This window comes from Bactrocera dorsalis, chromosome 4 (genome assembly GCF_023373825.1).
Source record: "Bactrocera dorsalis isolate Fly_Bdor chromosome 4, ASM2337382v1, whole genome shotgun sequence".
Classification (NCBI taxonomy): domain Eukaryota; kingdom Metazoa; phylum Arthropoda; class Insecta; order Diptera; family Tephritidae; genus Bactrocera; species Bactrocera dorsalis.
Window position 1 is genome coordinate 7271685 of NC_064306.1, and position 23183 is coordinate 7294867.

The 23183-nt window shown below is 32.3% G+C and overlaps 1 protein-coding gene across 5 annotated transcripts in view; it reads left to right on the forward strand.

Annotated features, from left to right (window-relative positions):
- Positions 1–23183, forward strand: part of LOC105232155 (uncharacterized) — a 91790-nt gene that overhangs the window by 60402 nt on the left and 8205 nt on the right. For 2 of the 5 annotated variants that reach the window (XR_007422730.1, XR_007422729.1), the window contains exons 3-5: positions 11873–12046; positions 17106–17385; positions 22076–22445. Coding sequence is in view for 3 of the 5 variants with exons in the window: in XM_049456291.1 (XP_049312248.1) it covers positions 11873–12046; positions 17106–17385; positions 20111–21445 (1789 nt within the window). In the remaining 2 variants the exon portion in view is untranslated. Of the gene's footprint in view, positions 1–11872; positions 12047–17105; positions 17386–20110; positions 21446–22075; positions 22446–23183 lie in introns of all 5 variants that reach the window. The other 3 variants (XM_049456293.1, XM_049456292.1, XM_049456291.1) reach the window with 2 other exon arrangements.

Below are 23183 nucleotides of genomic sequence, written 5' to 3' on the forward strand. Positions count from 1 at the left end.
ATATGTATGTATGTGTGCGAATATGTGTCTATTTCACTTTTTCTGTTTGTTTCGCTTGTTTATTCGCTGCAATTTTGTTGTCGCCGCCTGTCTCTCTGCTGCAATAAACAACATACAATTGAGTTCTATTAAATTAACGCTATAACCGAAGGCAATTACATTACCTCATCGCAGTTGTTGTTAAATTATGTGTTTTATTTGATTTTCATTTACTCTTATTTTTTTGTGGGTGGAGCTATAAATATACATATTTTTGTGTGGGTTAAATATGTGCAACACTGTATAAAATTTTAAACAGTTATTTAATATTATTGTTTGCATTTAATTTAATATTTGTTTATTTGTGTTTTTTACTTAAATAGTTTCAAGTGGAATTCTTTATTTAGTTTTATAACGTTTTCAGTGAAGTTTTATTAATAATATATATTTACTTTAATATTTTTTATTAGTTTTGTTGTTGTATTTTTATATTATATTTATTTATTTATATATGTACATAAGTTTACTTATATTTTTTGGCCTCTTTTATTTTTATTTTTATTTATTTACTGTTTTAACATTTGGCGGTCGATATTGGACCACTAGAGTATATAGCTGCCCCATAAACTGATAAATTTAAATCAAGTTCTTATATGCAAAACTATAACGTTAACTATAATTATTTTTTATCGACTTATATAGTAATATTATTATTTTTTTATTTATATTTCTATGTAGTTTTTAATTATTTATTAATTTTTTCAACGTTTTCTAACTTATTTTTTTATAATACTTTTTTTTTATATTTTTAATTTTTACGTACTTGACCTTTTTCTTATTATTTTTTTTTACTTCAAATTAAATTTTTTTAAATAATTTTTTTTTTTAATTTATTTTTCTGTTTTTATTTATTTTTAATAACTTTTTAACATTATTTATTTTTTAACTTTAGTTTTTTCAACTTTATACAATAACTTTTAATTTTCACCACATTTTGAACATATTTTAATTGGCTGATATTGCTTCTCATTTAACCCCAATTTTTTTAATTATTTTTTTTTATTTTTATTTATTTATTTATTTATTTTTTAATTTTTTTTTTAATTTTATCTTTTTCAGAAACTTGTTTCATATATTATTATGTATAATTTTTTTTTTATTTTTTTTTATTTTTTTTTTTAATTTTATCTTTTTCAGAAAACTTGTTTCATATACATATGTATCATTTGCTTTATTTACTTTTTTTCTATTTTATTTTATCAGTTTATTCCGATTTTTCAAATTTTTCTGTATTTTATTATTACTGTTGTTTTTTTTTTATTTATTATTATGTTTTTATTATATATTATTATTTTTTTGACTTATTTTACTTTTTCGACTTTATATATTAACGTTTAAAATTCTCTGCACATGTGTCACCCCGTACCAGATTATGTATGCACATATTTTAATTCGCCGTTATTGTTTCTCACACAATTCTTATTCATCACTTTGCAAAGCGAAAATTAATAATGCAAATATACATACGTATCGATGACTCAATTGAACGCCACAAGTCATGTTAAAATTATTCAACCACCAAGAAGATTTGCATAAGGTCTAGCTTTCTTTGTTCGCACATACGGTTTTGCAATTTAAAAGCAGACTGGAGTGTTTCAAAATGTATTGCTGTTGAAAGTTTTTTGAGCTCTTCAACTTTATATTGCCATTAAAAATGTTTACATATATGTATATTCCACATTTCTTACATAAATGCGGTTTCCTCTGCTGCTAGCATATGCTTGCAAAATTTTATGATATGTATGTAGGTATTTTTTTATCAGCGGCTGCTGCCGCTGCTTGTATAAAACCTACACACTGTGCCGACCCAATATATTAGTTTATGAAATGCATTTACACTCTGCTACAACGCGGATACATACATACGTCTATGTATATAAACATCTCTACGCCCGTTCGCCACCCATTCGCTGCTGCTATTTTTAATTTTACTGCTATCTACTCGATTGCTTCTATGCAACTCGTCTGCAGTTTCATATGCTTCTTGCGCTCATTCAAGCGTTCATTCACAGCTCAAGTGACTGAGTTCCAGCCTTATGTTGCACATATCTCTTTGTGTATACATACATATGTGTATGTATATAAATCTGTCAGCCTTTATGCTGCCTTTTGTAAAAATTATAATCTCATCATCGCATGTCGAACTGTCAGCAGCATCATTTGCCATATAGTATGGCATGATGGAATTTATTGGCATCGCATCTATCTGCTGTCTAACTGTCTAACTTGTCGCTAGGTAGTCTCAATGTTGCATTGTTTATCTATTTGCATTAAAAGTGCATTCACACCAGTTTTATCTTACGTTTCACTTCCCACTTACAATCTGCAGCTAGAGCTGCCTCTTCAGTGTCGATAACTTACCGCATAACTGTCAATGATTTTTGCAATAACATATTTAGTTTTTTATGTAGGTACATAAGTATATACATAATTCCGTTGATATTTACATTTGTATAGTATGTACATAAATATTTCCTTTGTTTTATTCGCGTACCAATGCAATTTGTTATTTATTGCTGTTTACAAAGGGAAAGTTCATTGGGAGATCGCTCTTCAATACTGCTTCCGTTACTGTCATCATTTTCTTTGTCAATTAATGACTGTATATCGATTACTGTCACTCATTCATTACTTGCACTTTTGATAGCGCATGCATAATATTTGTATTTGTAATGAATATGGGGCTACGCTTTTTGAAGGCTTTATAAAAATAAACATTGTAAATATAAAAATAGAAAAAATAAATAAAATAAAGAAAAAGTTATAAACAAAAAATATTAAATCATAATAAAAAAAATTACAAAAAACAATAAAAAAATATAAAAAAATAAAAGAATATATTATATAAATAAAAAAATTGGAATAATAGCAGAGGAAATGAAAAAATTAAATATAACTGAAACAAAAAAGTTAAAATTCTAGATTAATAAAGCAAAATAAAATAAAAATATTATATCAAAAGAACAATAAATTAAATTAAAATAAAATGCATAAAATAAAAATTATAAAAAAATGCAAATATACAAAATGAAAATTTGAATAAATAAAAAAAAAATGAATCGTAAAAAATTTAAATTAAGTAAAAAGATATGTGAAAAAATAGTTTTCGTGGTAATTAGTGCGTACAGTCAAGCACTTAGAATTATAAAAATAAATAAAAAGAAATATAAAAATTAAAAAAAAAAAAAATAAATATAAAAATTAAAAAAAAAAAAATATTAAAATTAAAAAAAAAAATTAAAATCAAATTTAAAAAAGAGCATAAACTAAAAAAATTTTCAGAAATGAAATGGAAAATTAAATAAGAAATAAAATAAAATTTAAAATATGTAAATTACAAAATGCTATAAAAGATATATAAAATTTCCTGCATATTGCAAGCTAAAAAATTATAAAAATAAAATAAAGTTAAAAATTAAATCAAAAGAAACATATTAAAATAAAAAATTAATAAAATAAATACTTATAAACGAAATTTAAAAAAATAAAAAAAATATAAAATAAATTAAAAAAATAATGGAAAAAATATATTAAAAAAGTTATATTAAAAAACAAATTCAAAATATACAAGAAGTAAAAAAAAAATCTAAAATAAAAATAAATTGAAAAATATTTTTGTAATCATTAGTACTGACTTCAAGTTCTTTCTTGCCCTAAAATTATTTATTTGCCACTACATGCATATGTTTGTATTTAAATACTACAAAATATCTGTAAATCATGCTTTTACATCTTTACGCACGTGTCGATTAAAAACGGTGTCAGCTGTTCCGCTAATGAGCCCAACACACGTTTCGGCTACACTTTACTCAGCTACAGAAATACATACATACATATCTACATATGAGAGTGCATAGAAAGCATATGACTTGCGGTTTGCTAACTTATTTTTGTTTTTATATGTACAAATTTCTTTTCGCTAATAACACGCAACCGAAAGTTGTGACCTACCGAAACTTTTCTTTGAAATTTTCTTTATTAATACTTTTTAAAGTTTTTGATTTTGTTTATGTTCCTTTTTTTAATGCTTTGCATTTTACTTCTTTCTTCTGATTGTTTTGCAGGTAACATTAAAGGTATTTAAACTAATGATTTTTAAATGCCTTTTTAATTTAGTGCACAAATAAAAAAAAATGTTGGCCACCAATCTGTTTTGACCTCAAAAATACAGTAATTACTATTAATGGAAGAATTTAAAGCATTGTGGTACATAATAGAGTAAAATTTAGCTACTTTTCTTATTTTGCTAACTAATATGGCTTGGTTACATATTTATTTGCAAAAAAAACTTTCGCCTGGCAATACACATTGTCGACTACTAAATAATTCGGCTACTATAATAATATACTGAAGATATAATACCCTTCACAGGTGCCGTTTCCTTCTGGATGTTACAGACTTGGAGGAAAACTTAACATAACCTCTTCAGAGTATAACTAACTACATTTACAAGCATCAGCAATTATTTAGAAACAAATATATGTATGATTATATTGTTCTTCATTGTCTATTTTGTCATGTTTTAGTATTTACACACAGAGGCGCACAAAATTAATTTCATACTTTTCAATTTTAGTTGATTTTGAAAATATAAAATTAATATTTAATAGCAGCTGTTACACATTTGATTATCAAATTGAAATCTGTCTGTTATCGATTTCGCTGCAAACATAAGGCAGGCAACAGACTATGCCAAAAGCATAAATTAGCTTATCTACAATAAATTTCTGTATGAAAAATATTTTATTACATTGTTTTGTAATGAAAATCCGCATTTTTAACATTAATCTTGTTTAACGCATGAATGTAAATATTTATGTATGTATGTATAAATATACAATTAATAAAAAATAATTGCCAGTTGCGTGCGCCGATTTCAACTATTTTTGCTGTAGAATTTTGAAGTGAATATGTGCTTTTATATATTTGAGTGAGTCAGATGAGCGTGAACATTACTCAAAATAACGGTGCACACAAATATATACCGGAACTGATATTATACATATTTTTTTTTTTTTTTACAAAAAACTAAAAAATAGTACATTTTATCTCGTATTGTTTACGGAAATAATTATTTAAGTTATGTTCAAACACTAATTAAAATTATATTGATACATTTATATGCGGATTATAACTACGCTTAGGTATAATTTACGACTCACGCACTTTTCGCACGCAACGCAATTCTGTTTACTTCAGTTAAATTTAACACGGCCTAGGTAATTTTAAACGAATTCTCAACATTTTAACTGAATTTCCAAAAATGTGAAAATTTCCAAAAATATTTTAATTTCCCAAAACGTCTTAAGATACCAAAAAATATCTTAAATTGCCAAAAACGTCTTAAGATACCAAAAAATATCTTAAATTGCCAAAAACGTTCTTAAATTTCCAAAAAAAAACTTTGAATTTACTAGTTTTCGCCGCGCGGAAAATCCATTTACCCTTACTACTCTCTGTTGTCTCGTAAAGTTTTTGGCTCGCGTTTCGACTATAAATTTTCACTAAACATTTATCTTCAATAAAGTTGCCTTGCTGCTGAGTGGCGGCGCAATGCACTTGTGTTCTGCGCTACCTTAACGTCTGCATATTCAAAACACATGCTTGCCATAACAACTCCATACTTGATAAAAAGTACTCAGCGTATGCACTTCGCTATCTCAATTGGATCGTTGGAAAACTGTAAAATATGTTGCCACTGTTTTCATTTGTTTTCCAGTTTTTCTTCTTGGCTTTTTATAGGTAGGTATTGCTTTTTGCAATGTGCCATCATCATATTTTCTTGAATTCTTTTCAGCGTTGCACTTTGTTTTGCGGTTAGTCGCATGCATAAATATTATTCTCACGTAGCGCGCCAAGCTGTTTTGCGCTCACAACCCGCAATAACGGTATAGAACGAAGGTTGCGGTGCTTGGTGCATATTGATGGCAAATGAAATACTGTGGCCGATAGTTCAAAGTCCAGAAATTGAAAGTAGACACAATTTGCAAAAGTCGATTAGACGGAATCGATAGTTTGGTGCTTTGTGATAATGCTTGAATCACTAAAATGTTTACTGCATTCTGGATTTTCTTGTATTTGCAGACGCATTTTATATGCCAAAAAATAGTAATATTGTGTATATGTATACATACATACATAAATGTTTAAAAGCGAAATATTTGCAGCTTTTATTCAATTTTGCTGCCACTATTTCATTTGTCATAGGCAAATGCAATCTCTTTTTTTTTTAAGTGATTGCCAATGCATTTGTATGGCTTTCAACAATTAGCAGGTTTTCCGAAATGTGCCTCGTTTGCTATTAATAAAAAACGGTGGAAAAGCGTATAAGTAGCAACAAATAATGTAAAAAACGCTATTTAAAAATCGAGTGCCGGCAAAAGTCGTGTAACAATATGTATGTATATGGTAAATATATCTATAAGTGCATACAGCCTAAAAAGCGTCTGAATGAAGTAAGACTGCAAACATGTAAACTGAAAATTTGCGCTGCCGTAAAATCTGTAAAATGACCGTGAAGCGCGAGTGCATACAAGCGGTAAATATGCATACATACATACATACATATTAGAGTGTGTAATTATAGCCTGAACCGGGTATAATAAGATTGCCACGAAGTTTTTGACATCCAGAAGACCCTATAGTAAATTATGTAGACATATAAATGACCAACATGACGAGAAAAGTCGATTAGTCATGTCTGTCTATCTATATGTCTGTATATAAGTTCGGACTAGAATCAGTTTTGCAGCTTTTGTATGGCAAACTTTTTTATTTGACAAGATATCTTTACGAAAATTGACATAGTTGATTGCCCAAGGTAGTGGTACAAAGCCCGAACGAATTGTTCAGATCGGTCCATCATTGCATATATGTAGCTGCCATGCAAACTGAGCGGTCAAAATCAAGTTCTTGTATGGAAATTTTTTTTATTTGTGAAGGGTATTTATATAGTTTTTGAATATTTATCTTCAAAATATAAAAAAGTCCCTTTTTTAACTTTTTGAAAGTTCTTATTCCTTTATTTTTAAGAAGTTGCCTGAAATGACACACCCTAATAATACATACATACATATGTATAAGGTATGCATATGCATTCAAAGTTTACCTACTGACTCAACTACAGCCTCAACTACATAACTCTTGCAGCTCCAATGCACATTCTTTAAATACTATATTGTATCTCGTGTGCTTTAACAGTTACTTTGTAGCGCAACAAGATAAAATTTATGAAGTTCGTTGGTTAACAATCTAACTACTTCACTACTTAAGCATTTCTACTATATGTTAGGCATGCCTTGTCTGTACTAGCGCTTACACGTGTAACTCTACTAAGTAGGTAATTTCTTAATTGCAAACTCTTATTTTTCGCTACTTATTGGTAACACGCTTTTATGCTTTTATTTTATACTACTACGGCAGCGGTTTGTGGGTGCTGCGAGCTCTTAGTCTAGCCATACATACATACATATGTACATATGTATTATATTATACACCCTGCCAACCATCAGCGGGTAAAAAACTACATAATCAGTGGGTAACATGGGGGTAAACATGTGGAGTTTGTCTTAGGCCGAGCGAATATTTAACCCACTCACGTACGTATATATTGAAATATTTGTCACAAGCGGGTAGCCGTGGTTGGCTGGGGCATATATGTATTTATAAGTAAAGATATGTATGTATGTATGCACATATTTACTGCTGGTTATGTTGATATTAGTAATATATGTAATTATTTTTACAACATAATTACTAGCTCATGTCAAAAATGCAGTAAATGATAGCTAACGGTAATTTTTAGTTGTCAATATGGTTGCTTAATGGATTTGTGATGATGTGGTAATGCTTGTAAAAAATGATAGTTCCTACTACCTTCGATCATCTACGAGTTTGACTTAATTGAAATGTTTATTGAAACGTTTCAATCCGATTTGTTTTGCCAAAAACTCATTTGTATAATTGTGGTATAAGTAAAAGATGACACAATTCGAGGTTCCCTACTTTCTTAAAGACACACACTTCAAATTTAATGAGGAATGTATATTTTTGTTCGAAAGAACACAATATTTCTTTTAAATGTTGGCTGCTGCTACGCCTCAGATGGCCCATACTTCCGAGTCCTATTTTCGATAACTCGTTCGAACATTTCGACCAATACCTGAGTCGAAGCAGGATTGTCCGCATAGACTTTAGACTTTACATATCCCCACAGGAAAAAGTCGAATGATCTTGTTGGCCAATCGACCGGCCCAAAACGTAAAATTATCTGCTCACCGAAGTGTTCTCTCAATAAATCGATGGATTGATGCGTTGTGTGGAAAGAAGCCTTGTTAAAACCAAATGTCGCCGAGATCACGAGTTTCAATTTCAGTCATCAAATAATCGATTATCATAGCGCGATAACGGTCGCCACCGACGGTTTTGTTCTCACCGGCATCATTTTTGAAGAAATATGGACCGATGATTCCACCGGCCCACAAACCACATCAAACCGTTGTTTTTTCTGGATGAAATGGCAGTTATTGAATCTCTTCAAGTTGTTCTTAGTTCCAAATGCGGCAATTTTGCTTGTTTACATAACCATTGAGCTAGAAATGGGACTCATCGCTGGACAAAATTTGGCTCGAAATCATCGGATCTTCTTGGAACTTTTCAAGAGCCCTTAGAGCGAAGCGATGCCGCTTGAGAAGTTCGAATATTATCCATTAATGAATGCTGGGTCTCCAGATGAGTGATAGTGTTGCGTTTAGTATGCTTAGTATGCCGATTTTGTTGAGTTGAGCGAAGCGCGTGAAACACACTCTTTACAGAACGTTAATTTTCATTTTTATAACAAATGAATGACTGCAATTAAATTAGTTTTGCATTAAAAAAAATTAAAAAAAATATATAAAAAATAATACTTAACGAAAAAAATATCAAAAATTGCTACCTTACAGCAATTCGCACGAAATTCGTTACGCAGCCAATTGTAGTGTTATTGCATTTGAAATTTTTCGAAATTTGCATAATTTCAGCATTTGCAGTCCCAAACATAAATTTGTTGTTTACAACGTTCAACGCCAATTGTTAATGGAGCAAAAATTCATGCTTAAACCAGACAAAGCCGACTTAAGCTTAATTTATAAATTGACCTTGCTTACGCTTTGATTCTTACTCGCAGCACTTTTTTTCCTTATTTTTCCGTATTTTATATTGTATATTTATCTTGCTTGAGCCTCAACCGCGCATTTCTTTTGTGTCACAGGCAATTAAAGCTCATTGTTTTTACTTTTTTAATGTCTATTTTTTGAGTTCATTTTCTTGTTCCCATTTTGTCGCCCTGATTATACGCTGGCGTTCCCAAGCCAAGATCGGCATGATGATCAACTATAATAAATAACAGAGATCGTTAAACTTGCGAGTGTAGCTAACAACACGCTTGTGTGCTTACATACGCCTGTAAATATAAATATAATTATGTACATACATACATACGTGATATAAACCCGTTCAAACTTCTAGTTTAGACTAGCGCATGCGCACGCCTGATCACTGCCTTTGTTAGAGCGCCTCAAGTCAGTCAACGCCTGCCATACTTGAGCGTTAACCGAGCTTGACTCTACAAACAATGTTTTTTTTTTGTTATCTTTTCGCATAAATATAATTATAACACATTGTAGTAGCTGAGTGACGGCCAACTTGACTGCCTGTAATGCACTTAGTTATGGGTTAACTTTGCTACTATACAAAATTCAAATGGGGAAAAAAGACTTGCAAACAATGCAAGGTTGCTATGTCCATATGTCAGATTGGCGTTTTGATCTCGAGGCTCAAGCGCAAGATCACTGATCAGCGCTGCTTGGCATAGAAGGGCACCAAACTCAAGCAGGCAAAGCCGTCTCACTAAGCGGCACTTCAGACAACAATTTTAATGCAATTTAACAGTTTCGCGTCAGTGGTGTGTGCAAAAACGATATTAAGTACGTAAATATATAGCAAGTGTTATGTGAGCACATGTCTACATAGCATATATATTGCATACATATGTACGTATGCAAAAATATTTGTTAAAGTGCACAGCCGCTGGACCGATTGCGCGCTTTTGTCATAGGCATTATATACTGCGCGCTTTCAGTCATTTATTTCTATACCCTGTCCAGTTTAAATTGAGTTGGCCACGAAGTTTGTTTCAATCCGCAGGAAAAGTCATAGACCTTAGAAAGTATATATCGACTGTCTGTTTACCCGTTGGTTTATATTTTCCCAGTTTTTGAGACATCGATTTGAAATTTTGCACAGACTTTTCTCCCCAAAAATTTGTCGAAACCGCCGATATCAGACCCAAAATGAAGCCCTTCTATAGAAATATATTTTATTTGGCAATATGACTTCACGAAATGGGCTGGTGGTGTTTGCAAGTTGCTGCTGAAGTTTCCTTTGGGACTATCTTTTCTCCAGTTTTCTCAGGTTGTTTAGGAGTGATGGTGAGTGTTGGAGATCTAAGGATCCTACTACTTCTAAGGAACATGATACCGTGTTCCTCGTCTTGGCCATCTTTATTTTGTTGTTCCTTCTGTTGGGGTTTTTGTTGTTGTTGTGGTGTATTCATTTTTTTTCTAATGGGTCTTCGCTTCAAGTCGCTTTCTCCGTACGTTGTAACAGTTGCTCTTTATGAACCGCATGGTTCTCTGTGCAAGCAGGGAGGTCACGCAAGGGTTGGAACAAGTCCTTATGGGAGCTTATATTTAGAGCCAGGTTCGGGCACGAATCAGGAGCCCGTCTCAACTGAACCTGTACGGTCTAAAAATTATGGCGACGTGCATTGAACGTACTTGAAGACCTGCCAGAGTTTTAACGAGACGAAGGTGATAACAGTATTAAACTGCCAGCCATTTCAGTAAAATGTCACTCTTACCTACTGAGGTGATAGAATACCGCCCTCCCCAGCCCTTTGTCAAACTAATCCGTTCCGGGTTTCCAGTAGTCCATAATTAGAATCTTACTGGCCTCGATTCTGATGGGCGCTTGCCCAGGGTTTTCTTCATCGTCTAAGCATATTTGGTGCTGGTCGCTGTATTGTTCCTTCGTCGCTTGTTTGACTCCTTCTCGTGAGTAGATTCTCCCTCGGTGTAACTCCGATGGAGGTTGTGGACGCTTATTTAAAGGCGGCATCTCCTCGCCTCTTCGCGGGAGGTTCATTGGGAGCATGAGGCGTTTTGAGCCAAACCCTCCTCTCCTGCAGTTCTTGGTTGGCGGCTGCGTATTGCTATTCGCAGCTAACCTACTTAGCGTAGGCCGTCCACTATCCGCCAGCTGTGTTCCCGATAGTAGCCTGAGCTCAGCCTTACCATAAAAACTGAACGATCAAAATCAAGTTCTTGTATGGTAAACTGTTTTAAATGTGAAGGGTATTATGCCTGAAGCTCAGTTTTTTCTTAATTTGCCTTCCTTTTTTACGCCATTAGTACTTTCGCATTTGTTATATCAACAACCGGCCAGCTGTCAGGTTTTGTGTCAGCTGTGTATTGCCGCCAACAAAGTCAAGTGTCAATTTGTGGCAAACGTTGCTTGATCAAGCATTCAAAGGCGTATGCTACAGCAATTATTGTATGTATGTATGGTATGAAAAATGTCAACGACACGACCTTGATAAATGATTTCATATAGGCTCATATAACCTCAACTAAATGAACGCTGTTTGTCGTGTAAGCAGTCATATAATAAAAACTGTGTTTGTGCCACATAATTTTTTTTTTATTGATACAATTTTTCTTACTCAATTCATTATTTTCTTAAATGTTTGCATACTAAACGCTTGTGTTTCAATTTCTCTTTATTTCTTCTGCAGCCAAATGAATCTGGTTTCGTGCTACTTGGTGATCTCTCATTGGAAACTTCAACAGACTCGGATTATGATGATTTCTCCATGTGCCCACCATCACCCTGCGATGTTGAATTCGAAAATGCTAATATTGTGATCGATGGAAAGTCAAGCATCCGACAGAAATCCAAAGAAGCAACGGTAAGTAAAATGAACTTCATTAATTTACTGTCTTTTACGCTTTCGCTCTCTTTCTCTCTCTGTCATCATTACTAGCACACTTACTCTTGCGGCATAAGTGTACTAACAATTATTTGCAACACGATTCATTTTTCATCTAAACCATAAAGTGTTAAAAGAATATAATTTAAAAAAGAAAGACAAAAATAAAATATTCGTTTAAAAATAATTGAGTGAAAAATATGTTTGTGGTTGTTAACTACAATAACTACAAATTTAGAATTAATGGCCACTATTTGTCTCTATTATTTTTAATTTTTATGCGCAGCTTAAAAGAATGGCAACCATTTATTTAGCGCTTTTAGCTTGCCGCAATTAACAAACACTTTTAAAGATCTCCTTTAGAAAGTTAACAGGCCACATTACTCAAATGTTTATTGTTTTGTGTAAACCGTTTTATAACAGCATGTTTCAACTATAAATTATCACGCAAAGTGGCCAAATTTTAGAAACTTTATCAAACAATATGCGTTACTATCTGCGATTTTATAAGATTAGATAGTTCATTTGCTGTTAATTGGTTACGTAAATGATGACTGTTCCCGTTAGTTTGATAGCGTAACTTCATTTTTCAACATTTTGGTATTTATTTAAGGAGTTTATTTAAAAAGAATCTTATCAGCACGTTCCATATACCATATCTAAAATCGCATATAACTACATATGTATCTATTTGCCGCAAAGGGAATTCCACAAGTGCTCGTAAATCATGTTATCTATAAAATTTTTAATTATATTTGTATTGTTGTTTAAACATTACATAACGTTAGCTCTATTATAAATTGCAAGTGATTTATTCTTGGTGTACTGGATAGCTTCTTCCCGATCCTGACGGAGCTTTTGGTGTTGCTCAACGTCAGCTTACATAGCGGCATAGAGGCAGTTCCTTTTCGTATTGCCGAAGGCGGCTTTAGGTTCAACGAAGAGGGGGCCGCGAATCTTTTCCAAAGATTTGGCGCATGCTGAAAATCTGGTCGATTGTAGCTTTTCCAGATCTGAAGCCACACTGACAAAGTCCAATCAGTTTGTGAACGGTGGACTTTAATCTTTCACACAATACGCCCGATGTAACTTTATATGTGATGTTGAGGAGATTTTGTGCTCTCCTTTTTTGTGGATTGGGCTCACTTAAATTCCAATCGTCGAGGATGCTTTCGTCCGATCAAATTCTACTTTTAGTATCAAGTATTATTTTTGATTGGTTTTTTTTATAAATCTTGTAATACCCTCCTATATTTTTTTTTTTGTTTTTACAATCATATATTTGTAAAGTATACTGAAAGCGCAAGCTATAACATTTTTTCATTTCTATCACTTTTGCTTTTAGTTTCACCCCAATCGGTTTTTGTGTCGGTATGTCACATTCGCTATCTATTGTTTTCGCTAGTAATTGACAGTTAAATGAAAAATAAGTCTAGCAAAATTTCTAACATGCCTATTTGGTAGGCAAATTAGCAAAATACGCTGACGTGCTTACATTTTAGGCAACCCACAATCAAGCGCAAGGGAACTTTTATCGCAATTGCTTCGTATGCATATATGGAGGGGCGCACTAAATTTGTTTTTGTTGCTCTTTCAAACGCTAACGATATGCGCAAATAAATTTTTGCATATTTTGTTTACTCGGATTTCACATATTCTATGCGCATGACAATTACGCCATAAACAGACGAGACCAACCGGTCATGAAAATGAAATGAAATTCCAGCGCGCAATCTCTTCATGTTGTGGCCCCTTTTCACTTTTATTCTCTTATACATTTTGATTTTCGTGTTATTTTTACAAAATATGCGCTGGAGTAAACAAAAACACACAACATAATATTTAAAATATGTACATAATATGATACATACATATGTATTTATATATGTACATATGTTTGTATGTCAATTGCCAGTATTCATACTTGTGCATATATTTTCTTGTACCCTGCCTGTTTAATAATAAAGCTGCATTGGCCTTTGTTGTAGGCGCTAAAGTGTTATTTCCGGTTTCATAGTCGTCCTATGTCAACTCGTTATGATTAAAATGCGTCAACAGTTTCCATTATATGCTGAAAATGAGGGCGTGAATATTATTAGTGGTATAGGGGACATGATATTTCAATTCCCATATACTGCTTTTATTATAAAATTTAAAGCCGGCCATTAAGTTTGATTGCCTTTATTTTTAGGAAGTTGTTATTGTAATTTTTCCAATATACTACTGTTTATGTTACGTTATCTTTCGTGTGTGATTTCTCTAACATGTCACAACTGAAGAAGTTCAGTGTCATTGACGAAAATTCAAACAAACGAACTGGTTTTAATTCTCCCAGTGCTAACTAAAAAACATTTCTAGGTTTAAATCATGAAACTTCGGAGGTTAATACTTATTTATTCTCGTTTCTGCCAGAGAAGTGACTATACGAACGCTTTATGGCAAGTACTTTGCAAGAAAATCACTTTCTGCACCGTGTGGAACATGTGCCTTTATAAAAGAGTGCTCTTATGGCTACTCGTTATTATTTTTTTTTTCAATACAACTTTTAATAATTTCCTATTATACCACTTATCACAGTGCTAGAAAAAAGTACGAACATTTATTAATTTATTTCAAGTGCGCTTTATCTTCGTCACAAATACTTGCATGCATAGGTAAATATCTTGCATCAATCATGTTTATGCTTGCATATGATAATATACCGCTTCTCACACACCTAACAACTAATTCATACAAACGAATGCAATGCATTTCGCTCATTCAATTAAGTATTGCCAAAGTGCATTTGAATGTAAATATCGACAAATTTGTTTTTATTGCTGAAAAATGAGTGTTATTTTTCAATATTACTGGTCTCAATATATGTAGACATACATACATACATATGTACGTACCTATTTACGTACAGATTTCGTCACTGTTGCATTTTTCAAACGAAATTAATTCGTCACACGCTCCAATTTTATAACAATTCGCCCATTTGCTGACAACACCTTTGGTTGTGCGCCTTAATAAATAGTTTTCTGCAGTTTACACTTTTCAACATGCTACATGCATACATACTTACTTACTTACTTAAAATCGAATTACGGCACGTGTTTTTTCCTTTGTAAAAGTGCCAATGCACGATTTAAGCTGTTTGTGTTGTGATGTAACAGCAATTTGGTGTTAAGATCGCGACTTAAATACTTAAATGTTGTGTGTGGAAGAAATGTACAAAATTGCTGTTGCTTGCATACTGATAAGTATGTGAAATATTTTTAAATATATACAAAAACAAATTTAAAGTATAAATCGTGCCAAGTTTTGCATAACTTATCGCCAATTGTAAAAAATTGTGCGCGCCATTTTTCTATAAGTGGAGAAAAGTTGCATTTTAAGCAGAATACCCTACAATAAATTATTTATAATTAAGAGGTTAGGATAGGTTAGGCCTAAAAGAGCGTTATGAAACATGTTTGGCGTAAATCTATTTTTATCTAAAAAAATTGGGGTAAAATGATTTGAAATTTACAACAGCACCTTGAGGCCAAAAAATATTCCTTAAAATAGGTTTAAAAAATTATTTCTTTAAATTTCGAATTAAGTATAATTCTTCCAAATTATTATTTTTTTCGAAGTTATTTTATGTTTGCTTATCATTTTATAATATTCATAATGTTTCGAGTATTACGACATATATTTTTGTTCTTTAATATTTTTTTGTTCTTTCTTTTTTTGTACCTTTCATAATTATATACTTATATTCCGAGTTTTTTTTTAATTTTATTTTTATAATTTGTTAAATGATTTTTTTATTTTTTAATATTTTAAAATGTTTCTTTTTTTTATTTAACTGATCCATTTTTTATTATATTTTAATATTTTACAATTTATTTTAATTTAATGTTTATCTGTTATTATTTTCGGTTTTTGTAATTGATATTATATTAAATTGTTTTTTTATACTAAAATTTTTATTTTTTTTAATTATGCTGATACATTTTTTTATAGAAAAGATTTAACTATTTTTTTATTGAAGTTTTATTTTTTATATTTTCCGATTTTTATCTTTAAATTTTATAGTTAGATATAATATTAAATGGTTTTTTTTTATATTTTTATTTTTTTCAAAATGTTGTTGATACATTAGTTTAATATAAAGATTTTGCAATTTTTTTAATTTAATTTTATTTCTATAATAGTTAGATATAATACCACTTTTTTATATTTTACAATTTTTTTTTGTTTAATATAAAGATTTTATGAACATAATTTTTTTTTATAATATTTTTCAATATTTTTCAATTTTTGTTTTTATAATTTGTTAAATATGTACAATATTAATTATATTTAAAATTTTTTATTTTTAAATTTGCTGATAAAATTTTTGTAATATAAAGATATTACGTTTTTTTAATTCAATTTATATTTTTTAATTTTTTTCTTCAAATTTTATTTTTATAATAGTTAGATATAATATTAATTTTTAACAATTAGAAGAATATTAATTTTTTAATTTGTTAAATTGTAATTTTTTTAATTTCATTTTTATTTGTTATACATTAAATAATTTTTTTAAATTCTTATTCAAATTTTTCCGCTGATAAATTCTCTTCTCTCTGTTTTTGAATTATTGTTTTTATAATTTTGTATAGATATACATTATAATTTTAAGAATTTTATTTATTTTAATTTTTTGCGTTTTTTTATGATATAATTCTTAATATAACAACAAACGATTTTTTTTATTTTCGCAAATTCTTTTTCATTACTTTTTTTTCCAATTTTTTGATTCGATAACATTTTCTTCTAATATCTTTTCTTTAAGTTCATTTTCGTAGTTTGATTTTATTTATTTTTAATTTATTATTTTTTTTTTGGATTTTTCTTATTTTTGTTTTTTTTTTTTGTTTTTTTTTTAATGCTTTTAAATTTTTTATATACTTTTCAATTCAAAAGCTTATTACTAATTTTAAAAACTGACTGTATAAAATTTAATTTTTATAATATTATCTTATTTTTAACATTTCAACTCTTTTCTTTCTTTCTCTTACAGTTCCGCGTACAATTCAATGATACGCTCACCTCCACCTTTGAATATCCCTCTGAGGCATCGCTAATCATTGACGATTCCTACAGCAATGATGCGCTGATAGGCGCCTATGAAAACTTATCATTAAATGACACAACGGATTCTTCACCAGCGCGACACCATCATGTAGCCGTTGATGAGATTATACAACTGCCAACGCCGGCGAATACCTCATCACCCGCCAATAATGCCAGCAGCGCAACAAATACACCAACGAAAAATATACTGGGGAATTTGCCATTAGGTAAGTGATTCAAAGTTCAATTTCTAATTGCTGTACACTTGTCATTAACCATTACACAACTAATAATATTAATAACATACATACGATGAAAAAAAGGAAAACACGAAAAATTGTTCATCACATTTGTTGGCTTTTCATATGCAACAATCATTTACATATGTTTGTTGATAAATGTTTCTTTTTTTTTGTTGTTTTTTGAATTTTGCCTTAGAAAATTCTACATTTCTATGTTATTGTTTGTTTGTTTGATATTAATATATATGAAAATGTCTCTCTTTAGTTTGTTTGTATCGTCTTTGTTCAACTAAATTTCTTCTTCACATAAGTATATTTCTATTTGTTGTTATCATTTCTATTATTCTAATTGTTAAACTGTCTTAATAAGTGTTTGTAGTAACTCTCTATATTTTTGTTTGCATTCTTACCATGGTCTTAGTCTCGTTTGCTGCTCTTTTGCATACATAAATTGAATTGTCTATGTTTTCTAACAACTTTTTTACAATAATTTGTGTTTTTTTATCGAGTAAGGACAACTTAATTTTCCTAAAGTACAGTTACAAACTTACCAACTTCTCCAACAGCTTTCGGTTTTACCCCTATGTTTGTATGTTTTCTTACTCTTCTAACCTAAAATTACTTTTTTGCACTTGTGTACCCCTAGTAACACTACAACAACACTACTAAAATGAAGAAATTTTTAAATTATTGACATTTTTATTCTATGAAAATAAACAATACTTTTGAAATTACGCCGCAACACAACAAATAATTGGCGACGAATTCGTTAAACACAGTTGAGTATAGCAAAACAACAACATAAAATTAAATAATTAAACTTAAATTCACCAAAAAATTAATTATAATACCTAAAATCAAAACGCCCTTAAAAATTTCGTATATAAAAAATTTAATATGTAAAAAATTGCCGTCAGTGTGTCCCAATTTCGGTTAATTTTGTAAGCATCGAGTAAAACTTGCACGCAAAACTTTACGTTTTCAGCAGCACTCTATTTCTTTACTCTCTCTCTCTCTTTAGTTTCAGCCACTTCTGTTACAGTTGACAATAATACGCTCAATACTGCCGAGTTACCGCCTTGTCTGCTCGATTGTTTCGATGAGCTCAAGCAGTGTAGATTTAGCAAGAAAAAACAGATTTTGAAAATACTAACAACACCATTTCGTAAAATTTTAAAAATTTTAAGGTTGGTGGTATTACCAAAAGTCCCCTTTTGTTGTATACAACCTGTTTTGAGTGTTTCCATGAAATGAAAAATTTTTCCAAACACAATTTCCGCTGTCCAAAATCGTTCGTATTTTTGCTAGTTGAAAATATCATTCATTCTTTTCATGAAATAAAAGTGTTTTCAGGTCATCTTTGTAAAAACAATATTGGCAGCTCACAATCCTAAGCAGTTCGAGTACGTTTAATTTAAATTTTTTGAGGTTATAATTGGAAATTTCACTCGAAAATATTTTTTCTGAACGAGATTTACATAATGATCCTTCCTTTACGCCTATGCGCTTTCTTTTCCATAATCGCAACTCGGTAAATCGTCCGTTCAGACCCTAGATGGATTGTTTTTTGAAAAAAAAAACAATGACTTTTTCATTTATGACTCCAACATTAAGTATACATACATATATAGTGGCGGTCCCTTCTGGAGTTTAGAGTGCAATAATCGTTCGGAGACGACTTAAATCTTTGGGATTCCAGATATATCACTCTATTAAGACAACATCCAAAAATGCAGTCACTATGTTGTTCCGATATCTGAGATAGCCTAATAACGAGTATTTAGGCCAATCGTTTGTTTTCATTGATCTCCTTTAGGTATTTCGGTTCGACTATCAAGGTTTTGAGTATCCAAATTTCAGTCACATCTGATCCTAAGACATACAAAAAGAGGAAATTTGAAAAATTAAGTTTGAAATAAATATCCACACTGTGATTCCGATGACTGAGATAGACAGGATATTGCTAATAGCGAGTATAATATCATAAAGATTCGTTGATTTTACTCAGCAGAAGCTCCAACTTCGACAATCTGGGGTTGAGTATCAAAATTTGAGTCACCTCTGGATACCTGTCATATAATTAACTAAGTGGAATATTAGAATGATATCCCATCTTCAGTCAAACACGTCCTTCTCAAAAGAAATTAGGTTCTTTGTCATGTGATATTATTTTTCAGCCAGAACGTTAAGGATCCCAGGCCGCTTATTTATACATTTTGTCATGAAAATATAGATCTTAGCGAAGATCGTGCGAAAGATCATTAGATCATTAGAAAAATTGTAATCCGCCAGAGTTTCAGGTCTTACGAAGCCGAAGGCTTTCCTACATATTATTCTAGGCCTTTTTTTAAGAGATCCTTTCATTGTTAGTGTATACAAAAACACAATTCAAGCATATGTATATCATAGTGTCCCAATAACTACAAATTGAAATTGGCAAATATTTCGCGCTTTAGTACAAACAGATTCCGCCAAAACTTTTTACACACCCACTCTAGGCGCACTTTTTTCGACTTTGTTTTCAAAATCAGTATACTTTTCTTTCCGAATATCCCCACAAATGCATTTATCTCTTTTCAAAATTTACATAACTGTTCGATTTCATAAGCCAATGAATAGAAAATCGCTCAATACCACAGCCAGTTCTCTCATATTTGCAAAGAAAACAATAGAAAATAGAACAAACAAAAAATGCACAAAATTTTTGCAGATTACCCAATTTTAGACAAGGGTATAATGTCACAACAACAACTGGAGCAGCAGCTACAGCAACCGCCTCAACAACAACTGGAGCAGTCGCTGACACTAAAAAAGGCGCAAAATGCCGTGAGCGTTGCAGCACCAGCAGCGCTTTTATCCGCAGAGCCACTGCAATCCAATTCGGCGGAGAAGACTCTTTTATTGCAAGCACAGCGCGAAATAGCATGCAACGCCTCACAACAACCAACGCTGTCGCCGCCGCGCGCCGAAAATTCCGACAAGCACGCCGAACCAGTCCAAACTTGCGCAGCTGCGGCACGCTTGCCGCCACAGCCGCCGACGTTGCCACAACGGCCCACCGACTTGCCGTTGCCAATGCTACTGACGACACTGCCGCAGCAGAAAAGCAAACCTGCACAGTCGCAGCAGCGGCCAGTAGCTCAACAGAAACCGCCACTGCCGGTGAAGCGTTTGGAGGGATGCGTAATAATGCGGCAGCCCACACACGCAGCGCCGACGGCAACAAAGGTGGTGGCATCGCCTGCGAGTGCGTTGCCACAATTTAAGTTGGAGGCGGAAATGAAGCAGCAAAAAGACATAAAAACGTTGACGGAAGCAATAAAGAAGAACGAAGCACAACAAACAACAGTAGCCGGCTCGAGCAAACGGGAAATGCGTAAACAACATACAAGCGGAAATTGGCAACATCAGCCAACAGTGGCTGGAGAGCAGGAGAGGGAGAAAGCGCAGCAGAAAGTGGAGCAAGCAAAGGCGATAGAAACTAATAAATTAGCAGTAAACGCAGGAGAGTCACCTATTGCGTTCGATATGCGTGGCGTCGCGCAGCCGAGTCTTTTGCGCGATTTTCAACTGGCAAGTGCAAATGCTTGCGAAATTAATTGCAAAAATGTTACTTCTACCGCCTTAAAACGTAATAACACAGCTGCCAACGGCGGCATCACACGCCACAACACTAACAATTTAGCGTTTGCCAATAAACCAAACATTACAACAACAACTACGAAAAAGCCTATAAGCAAATATACCATGTTCCACACATTATTCGAAACATCGCCCACAGAGGAAGCAGCCGCCAACACTACCGCCCAACGGCCACGCAAAACGCCTGCGGTGCTCAATAAACCTCAATATGCGCGCTTTTTACAAATCGAACGCGCTGCGGCAACAGCGCCTGCAGCTGGGCAAGCCATATTGCGCACGCGCAGCAATGAGTTCCGTTGTGGCGGCGGTGTCAACCCCAAGCAGCGCGGCGGCAGTCCCGCATCCAACCAACTCGTAGCACCTTCTGCAACGCAGCAACAACGCAGCGCTTCATTTTCTTTTGGTAACAATGCTGGCGGTGAACGCGCTGTGTGCGCCACCGCAAATGTGTGTCCGTCCCCTACGCCCGCTAATGTAGTTATCACAAATAGCAAGCCCAGTGCTGCCACTGCAGTAAATATGTGTAAAAAAGAAATGCTAAAAAGTATCGGTAATAGTTTGAACGGTACCTCGACCGACGATGAGTGCTTCGAGGATGCGATAGACTATTTCTATCCCATACCCACAATCACGCTAGCCGAGGCTAGTTGCTATGAAAATACCAATAGTGTGCAAGCAAATAGTATGCAACACACAGAGAGCCAAAACAATACCACAACAACAAAAACAATAACTACAACAACTAACAACCAAGACAGCGCAAGCGCCGTTGCGCTGCCGTCCACGTTGCACACGCGCACAGTTTGCACCAACACCAAAAACAAGAACAACACCACTATTACTACAACTACTATCGCACCTACAACTATAACACCAACAATAACAACACTAATAAGCAATACTTGCACCCAAACCACACTTAACGAACAACCAACTATTAGCAACCAAACTACTAATACTAGTCTCACTTCTACTTCTTCGCACACTGCAACTTCTTCAACCACTTTCTATTCTTATTCATCATTTTCCGCAGCGAATTGCACGCGCCACAATAGCTTTGCAGCTGCCAACATAAATTATAAAACTGCTGGCAATGCTCAACACAGTACTGCCAAATATTTGCGTCCGACACCATTTAAGGCCAACCAAAACCTGTGCAACAACAATGCTAGCGCTAACGCATCCAAAACGCGCGTCAACTATAATTCTGCCAATGCCAACTTGCCGCCGTCACCAGCGGCATCGGGCGCAGTTAGCTCACCATTCTCCCTGCCAGTTGCTTCTACCACTTTGCTGCGTTCGCGCATACCCGGCAACACCCTGTACTATGTTTGAGTTCGTGTGTGTGCGCCCAACTGTCTGTCAGCCTGCTTTGTAAATTGTTTACTCGTGAAAAATAATGTGTAAAGTCTTTATGTTTTCTTCCTTTTCAGTTTTCTTGATTTCTTTTAATATTTGCTATACAATTTCCATGCGCTTTGGTGTAGAAAGCTTGTGGGTAATATTTATCAACTTGGCAGATATCGATTGCGAAATATTGTGCTAAAGTAGTTATTAGAGTTAACGGTTCCTTTATCTTGATATCTTTTAAAGCAGGATTTCGAATATTTTTTTTTTGGGTTAAACATTACATTTTCTATTTTTAATTCCAGTTTTCTGATTGAATTTTTAATTTGAATTTTGTGAACAAAAATTTAATTTTCTAAGAAAAATATATTTTAAATTTTCAAAAAAAAAGAAATTAAATCAAATTTGATAATCGGCATTATAAATTGATAAATTTTTTTTTAAATAAATTTTTTACATTAAAAAATTTTTAATTTAATTTTCAAAAAAAAAAGATTTATCTCAATTTTCAAAATTTTTTCAAAAAAGTTATCAATTTATAGTTCCGATTTTTGAAAATTTGAAATTGATTTTGTTTTGAAAATCGGTATTATAAATTGATAATTTTTTTTTAAATAAATTTTTTACGTTAATTTAATTAATTAATTCTTTTAATGTAAAAAATTTAAAATTTAATTTCAAAAAAAAGATTTATTTCAATTTTCAAAATTTTTTAGTTTAAAATTTGATTTTCAAAAAAGTTATCAATTTATAGTTCGGATTTTTGAAAGTTTAAAATTGATTTTGTTTTGAAA